Source organism: Pinus tabuliformis, chromosome 4_2 (genome assembly GCF_031772625.1).
Source record: "Pinus tabuliformis cultivar Carrire ecotype Pingquan chromosome 4_2, CPIR1, whole genome shotgun sequence".
In the NCBI taxonomy this organism is placed as follows: Eukaryota; Viridiplantae; Streptophyta; class Pinopsida; order Pinales; family Pinaceae; genus Pinus; species Pinus tabuliformis.
In genome coordinates, this window is record NC_142304.1 from 492,348,465 (window position 1) to 492,366,180 (window position 17,716).

General features: G+C 40.6%; 1 protein-coding gene across 1 annotated transcript; it reads left to right on the top strand.

Annotated features, from left to right (window-relative positions):
* The first annotated feature begins 1,852 nt into the window (after positions 1-1,852).
* Positions 1,853-2,641, top strand: LOC149170121 (uncharacterized). The gene has a single exon (XM_089425452.1). The coding sequence runs from the start codon at positions 1,853-1,855 to the stop codon at positions 2,639-2,641; it is 789 nt and encodes a 262-aa protein (XP_089281578.1).
* Positions 2,642-17,716: the final 15,075 nt, after the last annotated feature.

Here is a 17,716-nt window from a genome sequence, read left to right on the forward strand (position 1 = left end):
CACATTTCTCAAAGCATCCGAAGGCATCTACCACTCTACCTCCTCAAAAATCAAGATCACATATTGAGACTTTAGTTCTTTCCTTTCATGGCCTTTAATTATTTTATTTGTGTAAAAAGTCTTCAAAAGTAATGGCACAATCAAAAATTGCAATACATCAATTTGACTTGGAGAAACCCTTGGCGCGGCGTGAAGGAAGGCCCAGAAGGCCGACAACAACCCGGACTAGTAGAAATCGGCAGCGAACCGGGAAACAACGGTATGACAGAAGATGTCAGGAGGGGAGAGATCCCCTCCTATCGAGATACGGTGGCAGGAGAGGGACAAAGCATCCAGGAGATAGAGGAATAGAAGAGCGCAGGACCAGTGCTAGGAACTGCCTGGAAAACAGGCCGCGGAGGAAAGTACCTGCCATGTGCAGCGGAGAGACCCAGATTCATGATTCCAGCGAATAAACTGGAAAAGTACAAAAGCTATATGAGGGATCATGCCCTCATCTGCAAGTTCGTAGGAGTCTGGCCATCGGAAAGAGATCTTTCCAAGTGGATACAACAAAAATGGCAGGCCCAAAGCCACATCGAGCTCAAGCTAGGAGCGAAAGGCTTCTTCACAGTAATCTTCTTTAACCTATAAGATAAGGAAAAGGTCTTTGAAAATGGCCCATATTTTTATTACAATGTTGGTTTGTTCATGTTGTTCCGGGAAGAATGTTACAACCCTGATAAAGAAACCTTTCTAGTTGCGCCTGTCTGGGTTCGCTTATTCGGGCTCCCCATAGACTTTTGGGACCCGGAAATCTTGGAGGGGATAGGAAACTCCAAAGGAAGCTTCGTGAAAATAGCAGAAACCACGAAGAAAGGAAGATACACCTCGTACGCAAGGATCTATGTTTATATGAACCTAGCAAAACCAATCCCAGACACCATAGAACTTGAATATCATGAATATGTTTAGCAGCACGACATAGACTACGAACACATCCCATTTAGGTGCCGTAGGTGCCATGTCCATGGCCATCTGGAAAAGGAATGCTTGATAACACGGGAGGAAGAAGAAAGTAGAAGTTCCCTGAAAAAAAGAAGAGAGCCAACAGATCAGGAGGAATACCAAGAGGTGAAAAACAAAAAGAGAGTAAACAAGGAAATCCCCCTGAAAGGAAGGCAAGAAAAACAACCAGCCCCAGAAAAACCAAACAGCTTTGCAGTTCTGCAAGTAGATGATGAAGAGGAAGATCAACCCATGGAAAATCAAGAGGATAAGGGGTCGGACAGTAGTGAGAGCAGCAAAAGAAACCACTCAAAAAGAAAAGCCCCAAGTGAGCCAATAGAGAAAGGTAAAAGAACAAGAAGAACGAGCCGAACAGATGGATACAGACCAAGAGAATAACAGAGAAGACCTAAGCCAAGAGGAAGTAGTCTTGAGAAAACTACTGAACGAATGGAAGAACCTGGATGAGTGGTTTATCTTGGAAGAACAAAAGAGGCTGTACGCGGAAACCTTCCAGCAATACAAAGCAAAACTTGAAAAAAGCAAAGCCTCCCCCGAAGAACTCCATGAGACCCAATAGGAAAGCAGACCTGATCAGCAAGGCCAATTTAAAGGGGGAAAAAAGAGGAAGAAAAAACCTTAAGGACTCCATCCAACTCATGGGAGAAATGTTAGTCAACACAGGGAGAGTAGTCCCGCTATCAGCAGTTTTCCAAAACCTATCCCAAGTTAACCAATGATCTTGACATCTTGGAATATTAGACGCTTAAATAGCAAAGGAAAATAGAGACATCTGGCAGCAAGACTGAAGAAGGACAAACCCCAAATTATGCTAATACAAGAAACTAAAATCTCAGGCCAAAAGATGGAGGAAATTCTCAATAAAATAAAACCGAGATATGAACATGTAACTATAGATGCCAAAGGGAGTGCAGGAGGGATAGTAATTATCTGGAATCCAGCAGAAGTCCTAGCCGACTGGTGGATAGGTATGCCAAGAATCCTGACAGGGAGATTCAGGCTCATAGGGCAAAGTGAATGGGTGGCAATCTCGGCTATCTACGGGCCCCATACCCGTGCTGATAGAGGCCTATTCCTCAACCAGTTGGCAAAGCTCAGAAATATGCACCAGGAGCAGAGATGGATCCTGGCTGGTGACTTTAACTTAATCACTTCCAGAGAAGAGAAAAAAGGTGGCATAAACAGAGAAGACCCGGAGATGGAAAGATTCAGAGACGTTCAAACAGAATTAAGAGTGGTTGATATCCCAACCATAAACGGGAAATTCACCTGGAATAATAGAAGAGGTGGGACCAAACAAATTGCTTCAAGACTAGACAAATTCTTAGTCTCAGAACACATAATTGGGCTGGACATCTTCTACGAAGCCTCCATCCTACCCTCAATAGGGTCCGACCACTGGCTAATAAAGCTTGAAATAGCCCTGAACAATCTGAATAAAAGGAGGCCCTTCCGGTTCGAGTCCTTCTGGCTTAGAGCCCCCGACTTCATAGACAAAGTAAGGAGCTGGTGGCAGGACAACAAGAGTGGAAAGGAAGGCCGTAGCAAAATGCACTCCTTTCAGCTCAGACTCAAAGAAATCAAGAGAAAAATAAAGAAGTGGAACAGGGAAGAATTCGGCAATATCCAATAGGAGCAAGGCAAACTTCAGTCCATATTGGAAAGAATACAACAGAAAATCATCTCGGAAGGCCGAAATGAAGAATTGGCTGAAGAGGAAGGCAGAGTAATCACTCAACTAGAAGAAAGACAAAAGCAGGAGGAAATTCTGTGGAAGCAGAAATCCCGGGTCCAATGGCTAAAAGAGGGGGAAAAAAACTCCAAATTCTTCCATAAAGCAATGCTGAGTCACCGCCAGCACAATAGAATCTTCTCCTTGAAAGACAGTCAGGGAAATAGAGTGACGCAACAGACAGAAATAGAACAACTCTTGGTGAATCACTTCAAAGGTATTCTCACTGAGCCAAATGTCAACAGATCTGAGGACATAGACAAGGTCTTCCATCATATCCCTAAGAAAGTCTCTAGAGACCAAAACCTAGCTCTACTCAGGGTAATCACCAAGGAAGAACTTGAAGAGGTAGTTAACAAAATGTTGAAAAATAAGGCCCAGGGTCCTGATGGCTTCACCATTGAGTTCTACCAGGCGGCCTGCAGTTTTATGGGGAATGACCTGCTAGACATAGTGGAGGAATCCAGGTGTTCAAAGAGCATGCACCAGGGCCTGAATGCCATATTCCTGGCTCTAATCCTGAAGAATGGCTGCTCGGAGGAACCGCAGGGCTTCAGACCCATCTCCCTTTGCAATGTTGTTTATAAAATTTTAGCAACAGTCATGGTTAACAGGCTAAAGTGGATCCTACCGGATCTCATTGCCCCAGAGAAAACAGGCTTTGTCAAAGGGCGCCATATCACAGATGGCATCATCGTGGCCCAAGAAGTGATTCACTCCTTAAAAAACTCCCGCAACCTGGGTATGCTTATTAAACTTGATTTGGCTAAGGCGTTTGATCGCCTTAGCTGGGGATATTTGGAAGGAATTCTAAAAGCCTATGGCTTTGACCAAAGATGGATAAACTGGATCTTATCCATGGTTGGCACTCCCGTGATGTCAATATTGTTAAATGGCACCCCCTCCGAAGCCTTCACTCCCTCCCGCGGGCTCAGGCAGGGAGACCCCCTGTCTCCTTTTCTCTTCATACTAGCTGCGGAAGGCCTGGGTAGGTTGGTTAAGGCTCAAGTCTCCAGGGATTAGCTAAAGAGTCTTCGAATCTGTGGGAATGACACACCGGTTTCACACCAGTAATTCGTAGACGATGTGATGTTGTATGGTCAAGCCACGCTGAGAGAGGCCCAAGGCGTCATCAAAACTCTATCTGATTTTAGCAAAGATTCTGGGAGCGCACTCTGGGCTTCAACATCGGAACCTTCCCGTCAAAATACCTGGGCATTATGGTGCATGAGCATCAATATAGGACAGCCAACTGGGAACTTCTAACAAAAAAAATCCGAAAAAAGATGGAAAACTGGACCTTTCGCTCATTGAATGCCCCAAGCCGGCTAATCCTTCTGAAAGCTGTTCTGCAGGCTATGCCAATTTACCAGATTTCGTGCCAAGCCATCCCAAAGACAGCAAGCCAAAAGCTGGTCACCATGTTCAAAAAATTCCTATGGCAGGGCACCAACAAATCCAGAAAGTGGGCCCTAATTTCTTGGGAGTGGCTAAGTCGGCTCCCCAAAGATGGCGGTTTAGGGCTCCGAGACCCCTTCGTCCTCAACCAAGTCATGGGTGCAAAGCTCTGGTGGAGGTGGACCCAGGGAGGCCCTGACCTATGGAAGGTGATATGGAAAAGAAAATACGATGCGGTAGGGGAACCCGAAGGAAGACTGAGAAGTGACACGAAGATTAGAGGTTCCGCGATTTGGAACCTGGCGAGGGGCAACAAAGACCTGATAAGAAATCACAGCTTTTGGGAAATACGAGTCGGGGACAAGGCCAGGTTCTGGGAGGAATCCTGGCAGCAACGTGAAAGACTCATCCAAAAGGACAACCTTCACGACATCCACGCTTTCACGTCCCAGGCTAAGGCAACAACCGTCGGCAATTTTTGGAAACCAGACGAAGAAGGATATTGGCGCAATTGGAAACAGAAAGAGGATTGGGAAGGGGCCCCAGAAACTGACAGATGGAGTGAGTATTACACAGAGATGGCATCTCGTAAGGTAGCAAGGAAAACAGGATCCGACATTCTTAGATGGGGTAAACGAATTCAAGGCAATTTCTCAATAGCAGAAGCCTACTACCAAAAAGTCAATCAAAATCAACAGCCGGAAATCAAACAATGGAAAAATCTTTGGAAAATCAAACACTGGCCGAAAGTTTCATTCTTTGTTTGGACTTTACTACACGGTAGAGCGCTTACCTGGGACCAGATGCAGAGGAAAGGGCATCAAGGTCCATCCCACTGCGTACTCTGCAACTCCCAAGAAGAGATAATGGAACATTTGATGAACCGTTGCCCAGTCAACAACTCCCTGTGGGAAAGTCACTTCAGATTGTTTGAGTGCCACCACAGAAACTACAGGAACATAGTAAACACCATAACAAACTGGCCAAAAAAACCTTACCAAAATCTGGTAGTCAATCGAGCATGGCTCCTTTCTATCGGCTTCCTGCTATGGAACATCTGGAAAGCACGAAACAGGGCAATCTTCAAAGCAGAATCCAGAACCCCAGTAGCCATATGGGAACAAACCACCAGGAACATACGTGAAACAATCCTAACGGAAATCTGGAAAGAAGAAGACTGGTAGGCGTCGCAAATGGAGGAGGCAATCCTGAAAAAACTTGAGGTAAACCAGAGTATGCTAAATGGGTGTGTCAAAGGATCAGACCAGACCAGGGAAGTGGTGGAAAGCAACCAGTATCGCCACCCCCCGCAGGGATTCATTAAGCTTAATTTCGATGGCGCAGCAAAACATAACCCGGGAGAGGCTGGCATTGGGGGAGTTTTCAGAGACGCTGGGGGAAAAACTCTACGAACCTTCGCGATGGACTGCGGGGAAGCCTCAAATAACGAAGCCGAACTACATGCCTTAAAACGTGGTCTGGAAATTGCTCTTCGGGCTAACTACAAGCGACTCCAAATTGAGGGGGACTCGAAGTTGGTGGTCGACATGGTCAGGAAGCTACAGCAACAACAACCAGCGGACAAAATCAGCAAGAGCTGGAGAACGACATGGCTTGTGGGAGAAATCGGGAAGCTCCTGCCTAAAATCGACTACCTAATTCCTTCTCACATTAGACGCTCCGGAAACAAACCGGCGGACTGGCTCGCGAACTGGGGCAGTCGGAACAGAGGCAAAGAAATCGACAGTGAAGGTCTGTCTCAACTACTTCCGGAGGAGCGAGCTAGCCTTCAACAATTGCTAGACGTCAACAAAGGTGGTAAAGACAGGCCTGAGGTGAACGACCAGGATCAGGCGGCACGCAGTAGCTATGGGGAAAGATCACAGTGGATGGGAATGGACAGCACATCCGTGGGAAAGGACAGCAGTCATCGGAATGATAGACTCGGGCAGATGACGGGGCAAGGTAGGACAGGACGTGGAAACGGAGGAGAAGCGAGCCACGATACACCACCAAGGAAGGATCTGGAGTTAGCTTGGGAAGTTGGGATAAATGACAGGGGAAGGACGCCAAGTGGCACAAGGAGTACAGAGCAGTTACGGCAGGAGCAGCCAGGAGCATATTGGAGTAATGACGAATGAAGCAGGGCAGTCAAGTCACGCCCCATCCCGAGGTAGGGATCTAGGGCTGTCAGTCCGAAAATTAAATGGCCAAGTGGAGGCCCGGTTGGCAGGACAGCGGGTTCATAACAAACATATGCCTGAGGGGACAGAGGGAATGCTCATTCAGTTAAGTAAGAACCATGAAAAAAAATGGAAAGGTGACAGTGCGACCCTACGACCTGGCTCCTTCTCAGGCTCCGAAAAGAAAAGGTGGTAGACAAGCGCATACAATTTCAAAGCACCAGGCCCGTGGCAAGATGGCACCGAGGAAGGCTAAACCTGCCAAGAATCGGGACGAGGGCACCAGTAGCCAACTGAGCAAAAGGGGAAGGAAGCCAGACTTTGAAAAGACCATGCACATGATAAACGCGTACATGGCTGGGATCCCTCTGGAGATCCGCTCCCAAATCAATGGGTGGGAGCGTGAGCTGCGGGATATCAGTGATAACAAAGAAATCCCCCGCGAAGACTGGGAGGATCTGATCCCGGACCCAGGAACTACAAGAGGCAGAAACTCCCTGTTCAATAAAACGCTTCAGCAGTACTGGATAATGAAGCATGTGGTTGGCCGGGCTATGGAGGTGAATCAGGCCGTCCGCGAAGAGGAGGACGAGGAACGCAAGCAGGCAGAGGAGCAACTCAAAAGCCAGCTGGCGAAAGAAGCGGATAATATCAAGACCACTCTCCTGAACGAGATCGCAGCCGTCCAAGTCCAGGTAGCAAGAAACCATCTACTGTTGAAGAACATGGAACAAACATTGCTGGACCTAAAATGGGCCATGGAGCAGAAGCAGCTGAAGCCTGGCACCAACGCCTCAACACCTGCCCCAGTCAACTCGTCGAACGAGGACTAGCTGAGCTGAGTCTTTTCTTTTTGTTTTAAATGTTGATAAATCAGAACTGTGTCTGGTTGTGTCCTGAAGTTAGCTTAGTCAGTAATAGGCAAAAACATGGTTATGACAGGAAAAAGGAGAAAAACATTTTCAAATTTTGGTCAGGCTTCAAAGCCGAAAGGTGGCGGTCTGGTTTCCTGCGGGTAGACCCGCCGCCTGAACTTTAGTATGCTGTAATTTTGTTTTGTCATATGGAATGAAGAATGCCTAACCTTACCAAAAAAAAAAAAGTAATGGCACAATCTCGATTAGGATTTTTATTGAGCTAGTTCCCTTGTGTATTCAATCAAAACAAATATGTCAACAATACCCAACCAAACTTATTGATTCACCCTTCAAGTCAAATATGCTTTCCCTTATGCTTTGTGATCTTCCATTCTACTTTTCCCAAGGTGCCTCCAAATATCTCAAATGAAGGGGGAAATTCTAGAACGACAATTCAGACTTTGTTCTTGGAACTCTATAAATGTGTCCAATTCTTTAAACAATTTGGTTAGAAGTAGTGTGGAATAAATTATGACATTTTAAATCTTCTGATCTATTAAATATAGAAATTTTGTTTCAAACTTTGATTTTTTAAGCATTTTTCAAGTCCGTCTTTCTTCTTTTGTCCAAATGTTGGTTTTTAATATTTTTTCAAGTTTGTCTACCCTTCTTTTCCTTTTTTTCTCCAAATCTTGGTTTTTAGGAGTTTTTAAAGTTTGCCTAATTTTTTATTTTATTTTAGGGTTTAACATTACGAATTAATTGACATTATGGGCTTAATGACTAGCGATATGGATTGGATCATTATATTATTTTTAATTCTTCTCGATGGTTTTAGAGTGGAAAAAGTGAAGGAATTAGTGCATGGGACTGTTTTTACTAGCGTGACCCAGTTTGGAAAAACAAGGTCTGAAACCTTTCGGTAATGTTTTGAGGCATCAAACAATATTCGTTGGGGGTAATAATTTGTCACTTTAGTGTTGTACCTTAATCTCCTATTCAAAACATAAAAATATTTCCATCGACACAAGAATCACATCAAACGAAGTTCATATGCGAAAGTTATGCCACTCAGAAATTGACCTTCCTGTTTTCACCACCACAATTCAAGAGGATGCCATGTCAACCCCCATTATTCATGAAAAATGGTCTAGCCACATGATTATGATGTATAATACTCTAGAAGAGTCTATATTGTAACTCTAGTTAAGATTTGAGGTAGTCAAACCTAACCAATAGTAGGCTACCAGGTTGTGTTATAACTGAGCCACTAAGAGGAAAAGAGGTTTGATTCTTTCAAGTACATTTTTAGCATAGCTGAACAAAAAAATAGCCAAGGGGGACAGGAAATAGATAACATAGAGATAAATTGTGCATTGTAGCATCCCACGGGCCAGAGGCCATACTTCTTTATACTCGCAACCATATTTCCAATCAGAGAAAGAGAGCGGAGTGACCTCACCTTCCAGTTGGGTTTTTCTCCCGAAAGGGTTTCCTAGAGAATATCTTGTGTTAAATGTGTGTGTGATATTTTACCTTTCTATTATCTATTTTCTATATAATTTTAAATTCGCATGCATGCACTATTAACGGTAAATCTACAAATCCATAAATCTAATAACATTGTAATAGTGTAGAATTTCTTATTTTAAATATAATTTTATTAGATCTATATGACAAACTTTCCAATGGAGTATACACGCAAAATTTATGGATCATATTGGTATCAAAGCAGGTTTCTTTGAGTGTATTGTGGATATTTGTAGGATATCTAGATCGAATGGGCCAAAATTCATAAAATCCTAATCATGGCTGACAAATCTTTGAATAACCCTTGTGATCCTGCAAAGGAGAGGTTTTCGCTACTGAAAAACAAGTCACTAATATAAATCATAATGTAAATCTCCTCATGGTGGCCCTGAGAAATAAGCTTGGGATATTAAGAGAATATGAGGGTTCAAATGTAGAGGAAAATCAGAAGGGGGTTAGGAGATCATGAAGAAACAAAGAACCAACAAAATAAAGAACCCAGAAAATATCAACCTAGTTCAAGTGTTGTGAATCAATCAGAACCCTTTTTTAAAATGGAACCAAAGGTCGATATCAAGCCATACCATGGTGAGATCGACTCTAAATGAATCACTAGTTGGAGCAACTAGAGGTGCATTTCAGCATCCATCAAATTGAGGAAGAACAAAATATTTAATTTGCGCAACTAAAATTAGAGGGCCATGCCCAGACATGGTGGGAGAGACACATGGAAACTCTGAAGATTGAGGGAAATCCTCTAGTGACTAAATGGGATGACTTCAAAACCCTCATTAAGTCACATTTTTACCCTATTGAGTACGTAGAGGACCAGTGGATCTGGTGGCACTACTTCAGGCAAAAAACCTGGGCAAAGTGTGTTGGATTATACCACAATGTTCAGAAAGATGGCCATAATTCTGGGTATCTTCCTAAGGAACGCATATATACTCCTCAAGTATTTGGGGGGTCTACACCACCATCTGTGGGATCAAGTGACGTTGTTCAGGCCCAAATCAGTGGACAAGGATTGTGTATAGGCATATTACCTAGATAACATATGCTCGAAGAAAGCACATTCAAGTGATTAAAATCATAAGGAGAAAAAAAACACCTCTAATGAGGGGAAGAAGAAGTAGAAAGGGAGAAAATATAAAAATATGGAAACCAAAACACATCAATACAAATATCCCAACAACAACTGCAACATTGAAAACTATACAAACGAGAAGTGTTGGAAGTTGCATCCTAAGCTAAAACTAAAGAACAAAAAGGAAGATAATAAGAATAAGAATCTCATGGCCAGTGATTCGAGCAACCAAGGTTAAAGTAGCTCGGATGTGCATGAGAATATCATTTGCACGTAAATGTAGAAGGAAGTGAATCTATGTAGCCTTCAACAACAAGAAGAGAAAGAAATGACCAAACTCTTCCATATAAATATACAGGTCAAGAAGACAAATATTGAAACTCTGTTTGACTCAGGATCACAGAAAAATCTCATTTCACTAGAGTTGGTCAAGAATTTGGTTCTAGAAATTTGTGATAATCTAAACCCATACCCACTATGATTAGTAAATAAGTATGTAGAGTTGAAGGTAACCAAACAGTGCATAATTAGATTTGCTATCAGTGATGATTTTATTGATGAAGTAGAACTATATGTGGTTCCCCTTGATGTATGTGGAGTCATGTTTGGGAGTCCTTACATGTACATGCGAGATGAAACATTCATGTGAAGAGCCAACCAATATCGGCTCTTCAAGGATGGAAAATCATTTATCATCAATGTGCACAAAGGCAAGTAAAATATTTCACTAGTAAGTGCCAACCAAGCTAAGAAATTGATCAGTTCCAACAAGAAGTATGTTTTATTGTTTTTAAGAGAAAATTAGTCTGTAAAAGAGTCAATAAGAGGTAAGGCATCTATGGAGGGTGTACTAATAAATAAATAAACTAAAAAGGTTTCCACAATCATATAGGGATGTGTTCCAAGAGCCTAAAGGGTTATCACCTAAGGGAAGTGAAGCACGAGATCCAACTATTGTCGAAATCCCCATTGCCAAACATTGGGTTGTGTAGGAAGCTTGTTATAGAAGTAAGTGAGGTGAAGAAACAATTGTCATAGCTATTTTAACAAGGTGTCATGCAACCGAGTACATCACCATGTGGGTCACCCATCAACATTGTGATAAATAAGCATGGGACTTAGCGGATATGTATAGATTACAGGGCGTTGAACAAAATCCTGCTCAAGAATAGGTACCCCCTTCCCACGATAGATGATCTGCTGGATGAATTACAATAAGAAAAATACTTCACCAATCTGGACGTAAAGTCTCAATATCACCATTTTTGTGTTAAAGAAGAAGATACCCGGAAGACAACCTTCAAAACTAGGCAAGGTTGGTATGAGTGGTTAGTCATGTCATTTGGTCTATGTAATGCACCAACTACATTATGAGATTAAAGAATGATGTATTTCACCCTTTTATATATTCATTTGTTATTGTCTATTTGGATGATATATTGGTATATAATGCTATCTGGGAGGAGCACATATCACATTTGAAGCAAGTGTTCAAGACATTAAAGAAGCACCAATTGCTAGAAAATATCAAGAAGTGTGAGTTTCCACAACAATCTTTGGTTTATCTGGGGTATTTGATAGGTGGAGGAGAGTTGAAGATAGATCCTACTAGGATTTTGGCTATCATGAAAGGATCGATGCCTACTAATTTTTCTAAGGTCAGGAGTTTCATTAGGGAAGCATATTACCTGAGTAAATTCATAACCTCATTTTCAGTAGTAGCAACATCGCTTCACACCATAATGACATGTGGCAAGAGTTTCTAGAGGGGAAAGGATCAACAGAGGGTTGTTGAGGAGCTAACGAAGAAGATAAATCAAGCACCAGTTATGGAATTGCCAAACTTTCAACAATGCTTTTAAGTGGAGTCAAATGTGAGTGGTTATGCTATGGGAGCGGTATTGATGCAGGGAGGAAGTCTTGTATGCTACCATTCTGAAGTATTTGATGGGGAAGTTCTTAACTACCCTACCTATGACAAGGAGCTTTATACATGCCCTAGGGAAATTTGTGAAGGAGTGGAAGCACTATCTGATGGGAAGGGAGACAATAATCAACACAGATCACCAACCACTATAGTACTTGCAGGTCTAGAGTGTAGAGTCTCATGATTATTTTGTTTTTAACACTCTTTTCATCATCACTATCAACTCAAATAAAGCAGTGAACTATAGATTTTGAGATGGTAAGGTACTCAGATGTCTTATTTTTCATATTCATTAATGAGCCTTATTATTAAGTTAAACGATTGAAATAGCTATAGAATTAATATGATTCTGTAGTTGTTTCATGATTCTGCAGCTATCTCCATGCTTTTTCGGATACCAGTACGCCAGCCAGGCAAAGAAGCACATGGGAAGATGGAGATTGATCTCCTCATGGATCTCCTCCTATTCGCCTGAGCCAAATCATCAAGGAAATCGTTAAGTGGTGTAGTCAAAGAAGTAAGTCAATACGTGGATAAGCGGAGCAACGAGAGTTCAGATAAATCACAACTCTCCGATTTGCTTTCCAAATAGAAAATCATAGAGAAATGTTATTACTTTGTTATAGATTAGAATTAAAAATAGGAATGTTTTAAGTTTTATAAGGCATAAAAGTCTCAATCTGTTGAGCACAGATTCTATATATATATAACTCTCTAAACAAAAAGCAAGGCGCATACGTAATCTTTGAATAATTGTTTGAAGTTTTATAACTCTGTTCTCTTTAATTGAAGAATCAATTTTCGTCAACCTCATGCGCAGTTAGATGTTGAATTGAAGTTCTAAGACCTGCTTTTTGGTGGAGGGCCCCTGTAGACAATTGAGGTTCAACCTTTTACGTTTAGCTCAGTCATTTCGTTTTCGTTATTTCTAGAATTTCATTATCATAGCTTCAGTTTATTTATAGTCATTTGTTTACAATATTTCTTTTTGTTGTATATCAATTTCAATCATTTATATGCTTTCTAAAATAGAACCATCTATATACTCTTCTTATTTTCATAGAAAATACATCTGTTAGATTGGAGTCTTTCTGTTTTTTCTTTATCATTTCAAAGTTGAATTGTTAATTGCAGTGTAGAGATCTTAACATAGGATTCTTTATAAATTCATTCTAGAATAGAAGTGATTCTCGTTTAGAGTATAAATAATTGTCTTTCTAGAACATAAGTAGTTTATTCACAGATTTTATAATAACTTTCTTTTTAGTTTCTTTTCTAAAATACAATTTATCTTAAAGAAGTTTTTCGTAGAATTTACAAAGTAGTTTTTCTTTTCCATTACCTTGCATAGTAGTTCTTTTGAAATCAATGATAGTAAGTTAAATAGGATCATGATAGCTTGTTTTTAATTTTATTTTCAGAGTTGATTGTAGGAATTTAATTGTAAATCATCAATTTCGTTAGGAACATAAGAATAAAGAAAATCCTTAAAATAAACACAATCATCATTTTAATAAACTCAAAAAGTCTTCTAGCATATATAGTGCACTTTCACTTCACAATTTTACCAACTCTGGTCGATAATTTATGTAAGCAATTTAAGAACATTAAATTGAACAAACATTTTGGCGTCGTTGTCAGGGAGGTGTAAACAAAAGTCTTTATTTCTTATATATATATATATATATATATATATATATATATAACAAACAAACAATAAAAAACATGATATTGTTATGAAGAATTTGGTATCTGCAGATAAATACTAATTCCCTAGATAAGTAGCCATATCTAGAACAACAGTTTAAAGCACTTTAATATTTTTCTATAAATAGTAGATAAGACAAAGAGAATGAGAGGACCTACTTGTACTTTTGATTTCCTCTTGTCTCCTTGTTATCGGTCCTGTTGCTCCTTCTTGTACTTAACACGCTTGAGAAGTACCTGTAAACATCAACAAAAGACAAAGAACCAATCAAAGAAAAAGATCTATTGATTACAAGTAAATGGAATCAGATACATTCACACATATAAGCATTCATATATCAAGATAAGCATATGGAAAAAGGTGTAAATACTTTATTGAATAGAAGGAAGAATTACAACCATGAAGCCTGATTCGAAGTCACTCTTCCAGCTTTGGTTCCATCCACATCACATAATAAGCATGACATTCCGGCAGCATAACGACACTTACAATAGTCTCAAATCTCAAACTAACATTATCTCCTTACAATTCATCAAAGTCTAGCCCTTGATCACTTAGATGAGTGGTCAATTTATAGGAATATGGAGAAGTTTTTGTCATCAACGAAGGTATTGAATGGCCTTCCATACTTAAAATTAGTTCCATGGAGGAAAGGATGAGAGGATAGGATGTATATTAACTCATTACTCATCCATTTTCGAGCTCATAGGAGATGATAAGTGTGGGAATCATCTAGAAGGCTCCAAAAGATAAGAATAGTCCCCAAACCCTATGTGAATTTCGCTCAAACTCGCCCAATGCAAGTCAAAGAGGGCCTAAGTTCTCTGCAGAGCACCCTGACATGGAATTAACTGCTCTGCAGCGCACCCTTGCATGGGCCTACCTGCACTGGTCCCTCTAGAGGTCATTTCAGGATGTCTTCAGGCCATGAAACTATCTAGGAAGGAGGCATTCAAAAGTTTTACTTGTTGAGGGCATGTAGCAATTGAATTAGGGTTTGATGAGCCCTAAAACACTAATCTAGATGGTGGGAGTGATGTGCCCAAATGGATTTGTAACAACTTCCCCCTAAAGCATGAAGTCGAAAAATGTTAATGTTGAGTGAAATTCCTTACAATGTGATGAGGAGGTTTCGAAGTGGTTGGTGACCTGCATCGATTACAATACATAATATCATGATATTTTGATTTTTTCTCATGAATTGTTGAGGGAAGGCATACCCATGCTCAACATATAAACTTTCATTACAAGTACATAGACAGTCATCTACAGATATAGACCCATGATCGGAATGACCATCAATGTAAAGCCATTGTACGGATGATTTGGTACATTTCCTGAAATCGCAGCCCGGATGGATGAAACTAGATCCGGGGTCTTCTATCTCATTCAATCGTTCACTCAAGTACAAGTCTAACCATGTGAATATGTGATATGAAGTCGAACACAGGAAGACACCATCTGATTACCAGCTAATGATGTAAGTCGTTAACAGACGCGAGAGAAATCACTGATAATGATAATGATCCTCAAGGTACTGCAGTACATTATGCATGGTGTGAATAGATGTTTTGATGTCGAACACCATAAAAATTCTTTCCGTCAAAGGCCAGTGATTTCAACCTATCACCGGAAGCGAGAAACTTGTCACTGATGTATGGAAGCCTCAAGGCACTGGAAGGGTGTTTCTAAGTCAACTTCTTGGATAATGAGCTGATGTTGATAAGAAGCGACTCATCGTAGGAGGGCCTTCATGTATCCCATATCAACAAAATGAAATGAGTGTAATGATTTTAGAGACAGAATTTGACTGACGACACAAGGTTCATGAATGGCGGTCATGAAAATAAAGCTTTATGGTATTGCAAAGGATGAATTTTGATTGAATGACTTCTCTTGAACATGTCGATGACATTGAAATGAATTGGTAGCATTGACTCAAAACAAAGTGATGGATGGTATGATAGACCAACAGTATGATAACCTTCAAGTTGATAACCCAAACCAAATAGTCACGGCGATGAAGTGAAAGTGTCATGTTCAAGAGCGACCTACTACCAAAAGTGGTTTACCCCTTTTTCCATTTTCCCTAGTCATTGTTGACCAGTACCTCTTTATTTTTTATCAAGATTGAGGAGGATAACATATGCTTGTTGTATAATTCCACCCTTCGGGTGAATCCATCGCTATGTGATGTTTTAACGAGTCTAGCGAAGGTGAAACTCTATCTTGTCATGATCGACAAGTTTTTCGCTATTTGATGTCTTAACAAGTTTAACGACAATGATAACTCGGTCCTTTTAATGTTTAGAGAGTTTGAAAAGGGACGAAAAGAAAACTCCACAAGTTCTTTTTCATATATTTGTCTCTCAAGCCCGAAAAAGCGTAAAACAATATGAGAGAGAACCTATTGACCATGTTCGGTCAACATATTCCTTTTTCGTAAATAATCTATCTCAACCCGAAAAAGGGTTAAACTTATACTGAGTAGATGTTGTTTCCAATCTGTTAACGAGATGAAAAGGACAAGAGCTTGAAAATCTTTTCATATCTAGAGAGTCTAAAAAGAGCTTAAAGAGGACTCCAAGGGGGGTCCTTTTTCGATGTTTAATAGAGATCGAAAAAGAGATAAAAGTATGCTCTGTGGTCAAAGACACAATTTGCAATTGGGCACATCAAATTCTATAAGTTAGCTATAAAACCTACTCAAAACACCACCAAATGGATTAAACATACCTATTTTATGAGTAAAAATAGATAAATACTAAGGTTTATTTAATTAATTAACATGAAATAAACATAAAACAAGTATTTACCATGTCATTTTTACCATTTGATATTTACCATTCAGTTTTGTGCTCTGGGCTAGTTTTTTACCTCGAACTTCAGTAGCTGATTGCGAGAGATTCTGTGGATGATTTCTCGAGCCGTCCAGACCAGGTAGGAGATCTACCCCTCCTCTTTCTTTTTATGTCATTCTTTTACTGTTTCATGCAAGTTTTAGGGTTTTTTGGGGCCTCTGGGGTTTGATTTTTCACCCTAGGATCAGCGTAGGCTTTCATGTCGAAAACTGCATTGAAGAGCACCCAGATAGAAGGTTTCCTACTCTGCAGTGCACTGTCTCCTTGCCTGGGCTGCGCTGGGTGAGTTTCCCAAATTTGTTTCACCTGTTTGCTCCAAAATTTGTCCTGTTTTTTGCATGGAAAGGATCCTAATTAAGCTTATGGTTTGATTGCAAGCTTTCATCGGATCAGAATGACCATTACTTGGCGAGAAAGAGAGCATGAATAACAAGACATGATTTCCTTAAATAATCTGGATACATTTGAGGCTCTCAAAAACTGTGGGTTGCTCAAATACTTCAGGTTGTCCAAAATGAGGCAACAAATAGAACTATTGTAGTTCCTTGTTCATGCATGGGATCCGACAGATCAAGCTTTTCACATAGGGGACAAAGTGGTCCCTATTATGATTGATGATGTTTACTTTCTTACCAGGCTGTCGAGGCGAGGTGCCCCCATCTCACTTTTAGGATTTGCCTGTGGAGGTGAATCGGTTAGGGATTATATTCAACAGTTTTTTCAGCCAGGTACATAGCCTAGCAAGGATGGGAAAATAAACATCAGGGATGTAAGTGATTTTCCTTTGAGAACTATCCTTTTCACTATTGTAAAGTTGGCTGGCAGTGTGACACTTCATCTAGAGAATAGATCATATATACAATATGCACTAAAGTGTCTTGAGCCAAAACTATTCAACTGGTGTGAGGTCGTACTTTCTTCACTGAAAGAACAACTGACAAAGGTAAAAAGTGGCAAGACGAAGAATTTTAGCTATGGTTCAACCTTAATTTCTTTTTCCTTAGAAAGAATTCCACTGATGCAACCACAACATGTAACATTAGGTGTAGCTGGTCCTAGAGATCCACAGATGCAGAGGTGGGTTGAATTGGTGGCTAGACATGCAAGTCAGTCAACAATCATTTTTTCCACTGCATCCTTCAGTTGGCTCGATCGACAACACATTGTCGTATAGGAGCATCAATACTCAGGGATGGATTTTCGTGGAGATCCATATTTGATTTTACCAGTGGGTGCTCAATGGGGTGCTATAGGTAAATTTTTGACCAAAATGTTTTTGATTTTCAAGTTTCTACATGTTTTTGTGTTTTTAATGTTTCCAAGACTAAACTAAAATTGTTCTCATGCATGTAGATGTGGGTACTATTCGACCTATGAGGCACGAATAGGAGGCAGGTGGGCCAGCGAGGATGAACATCGAGAGAG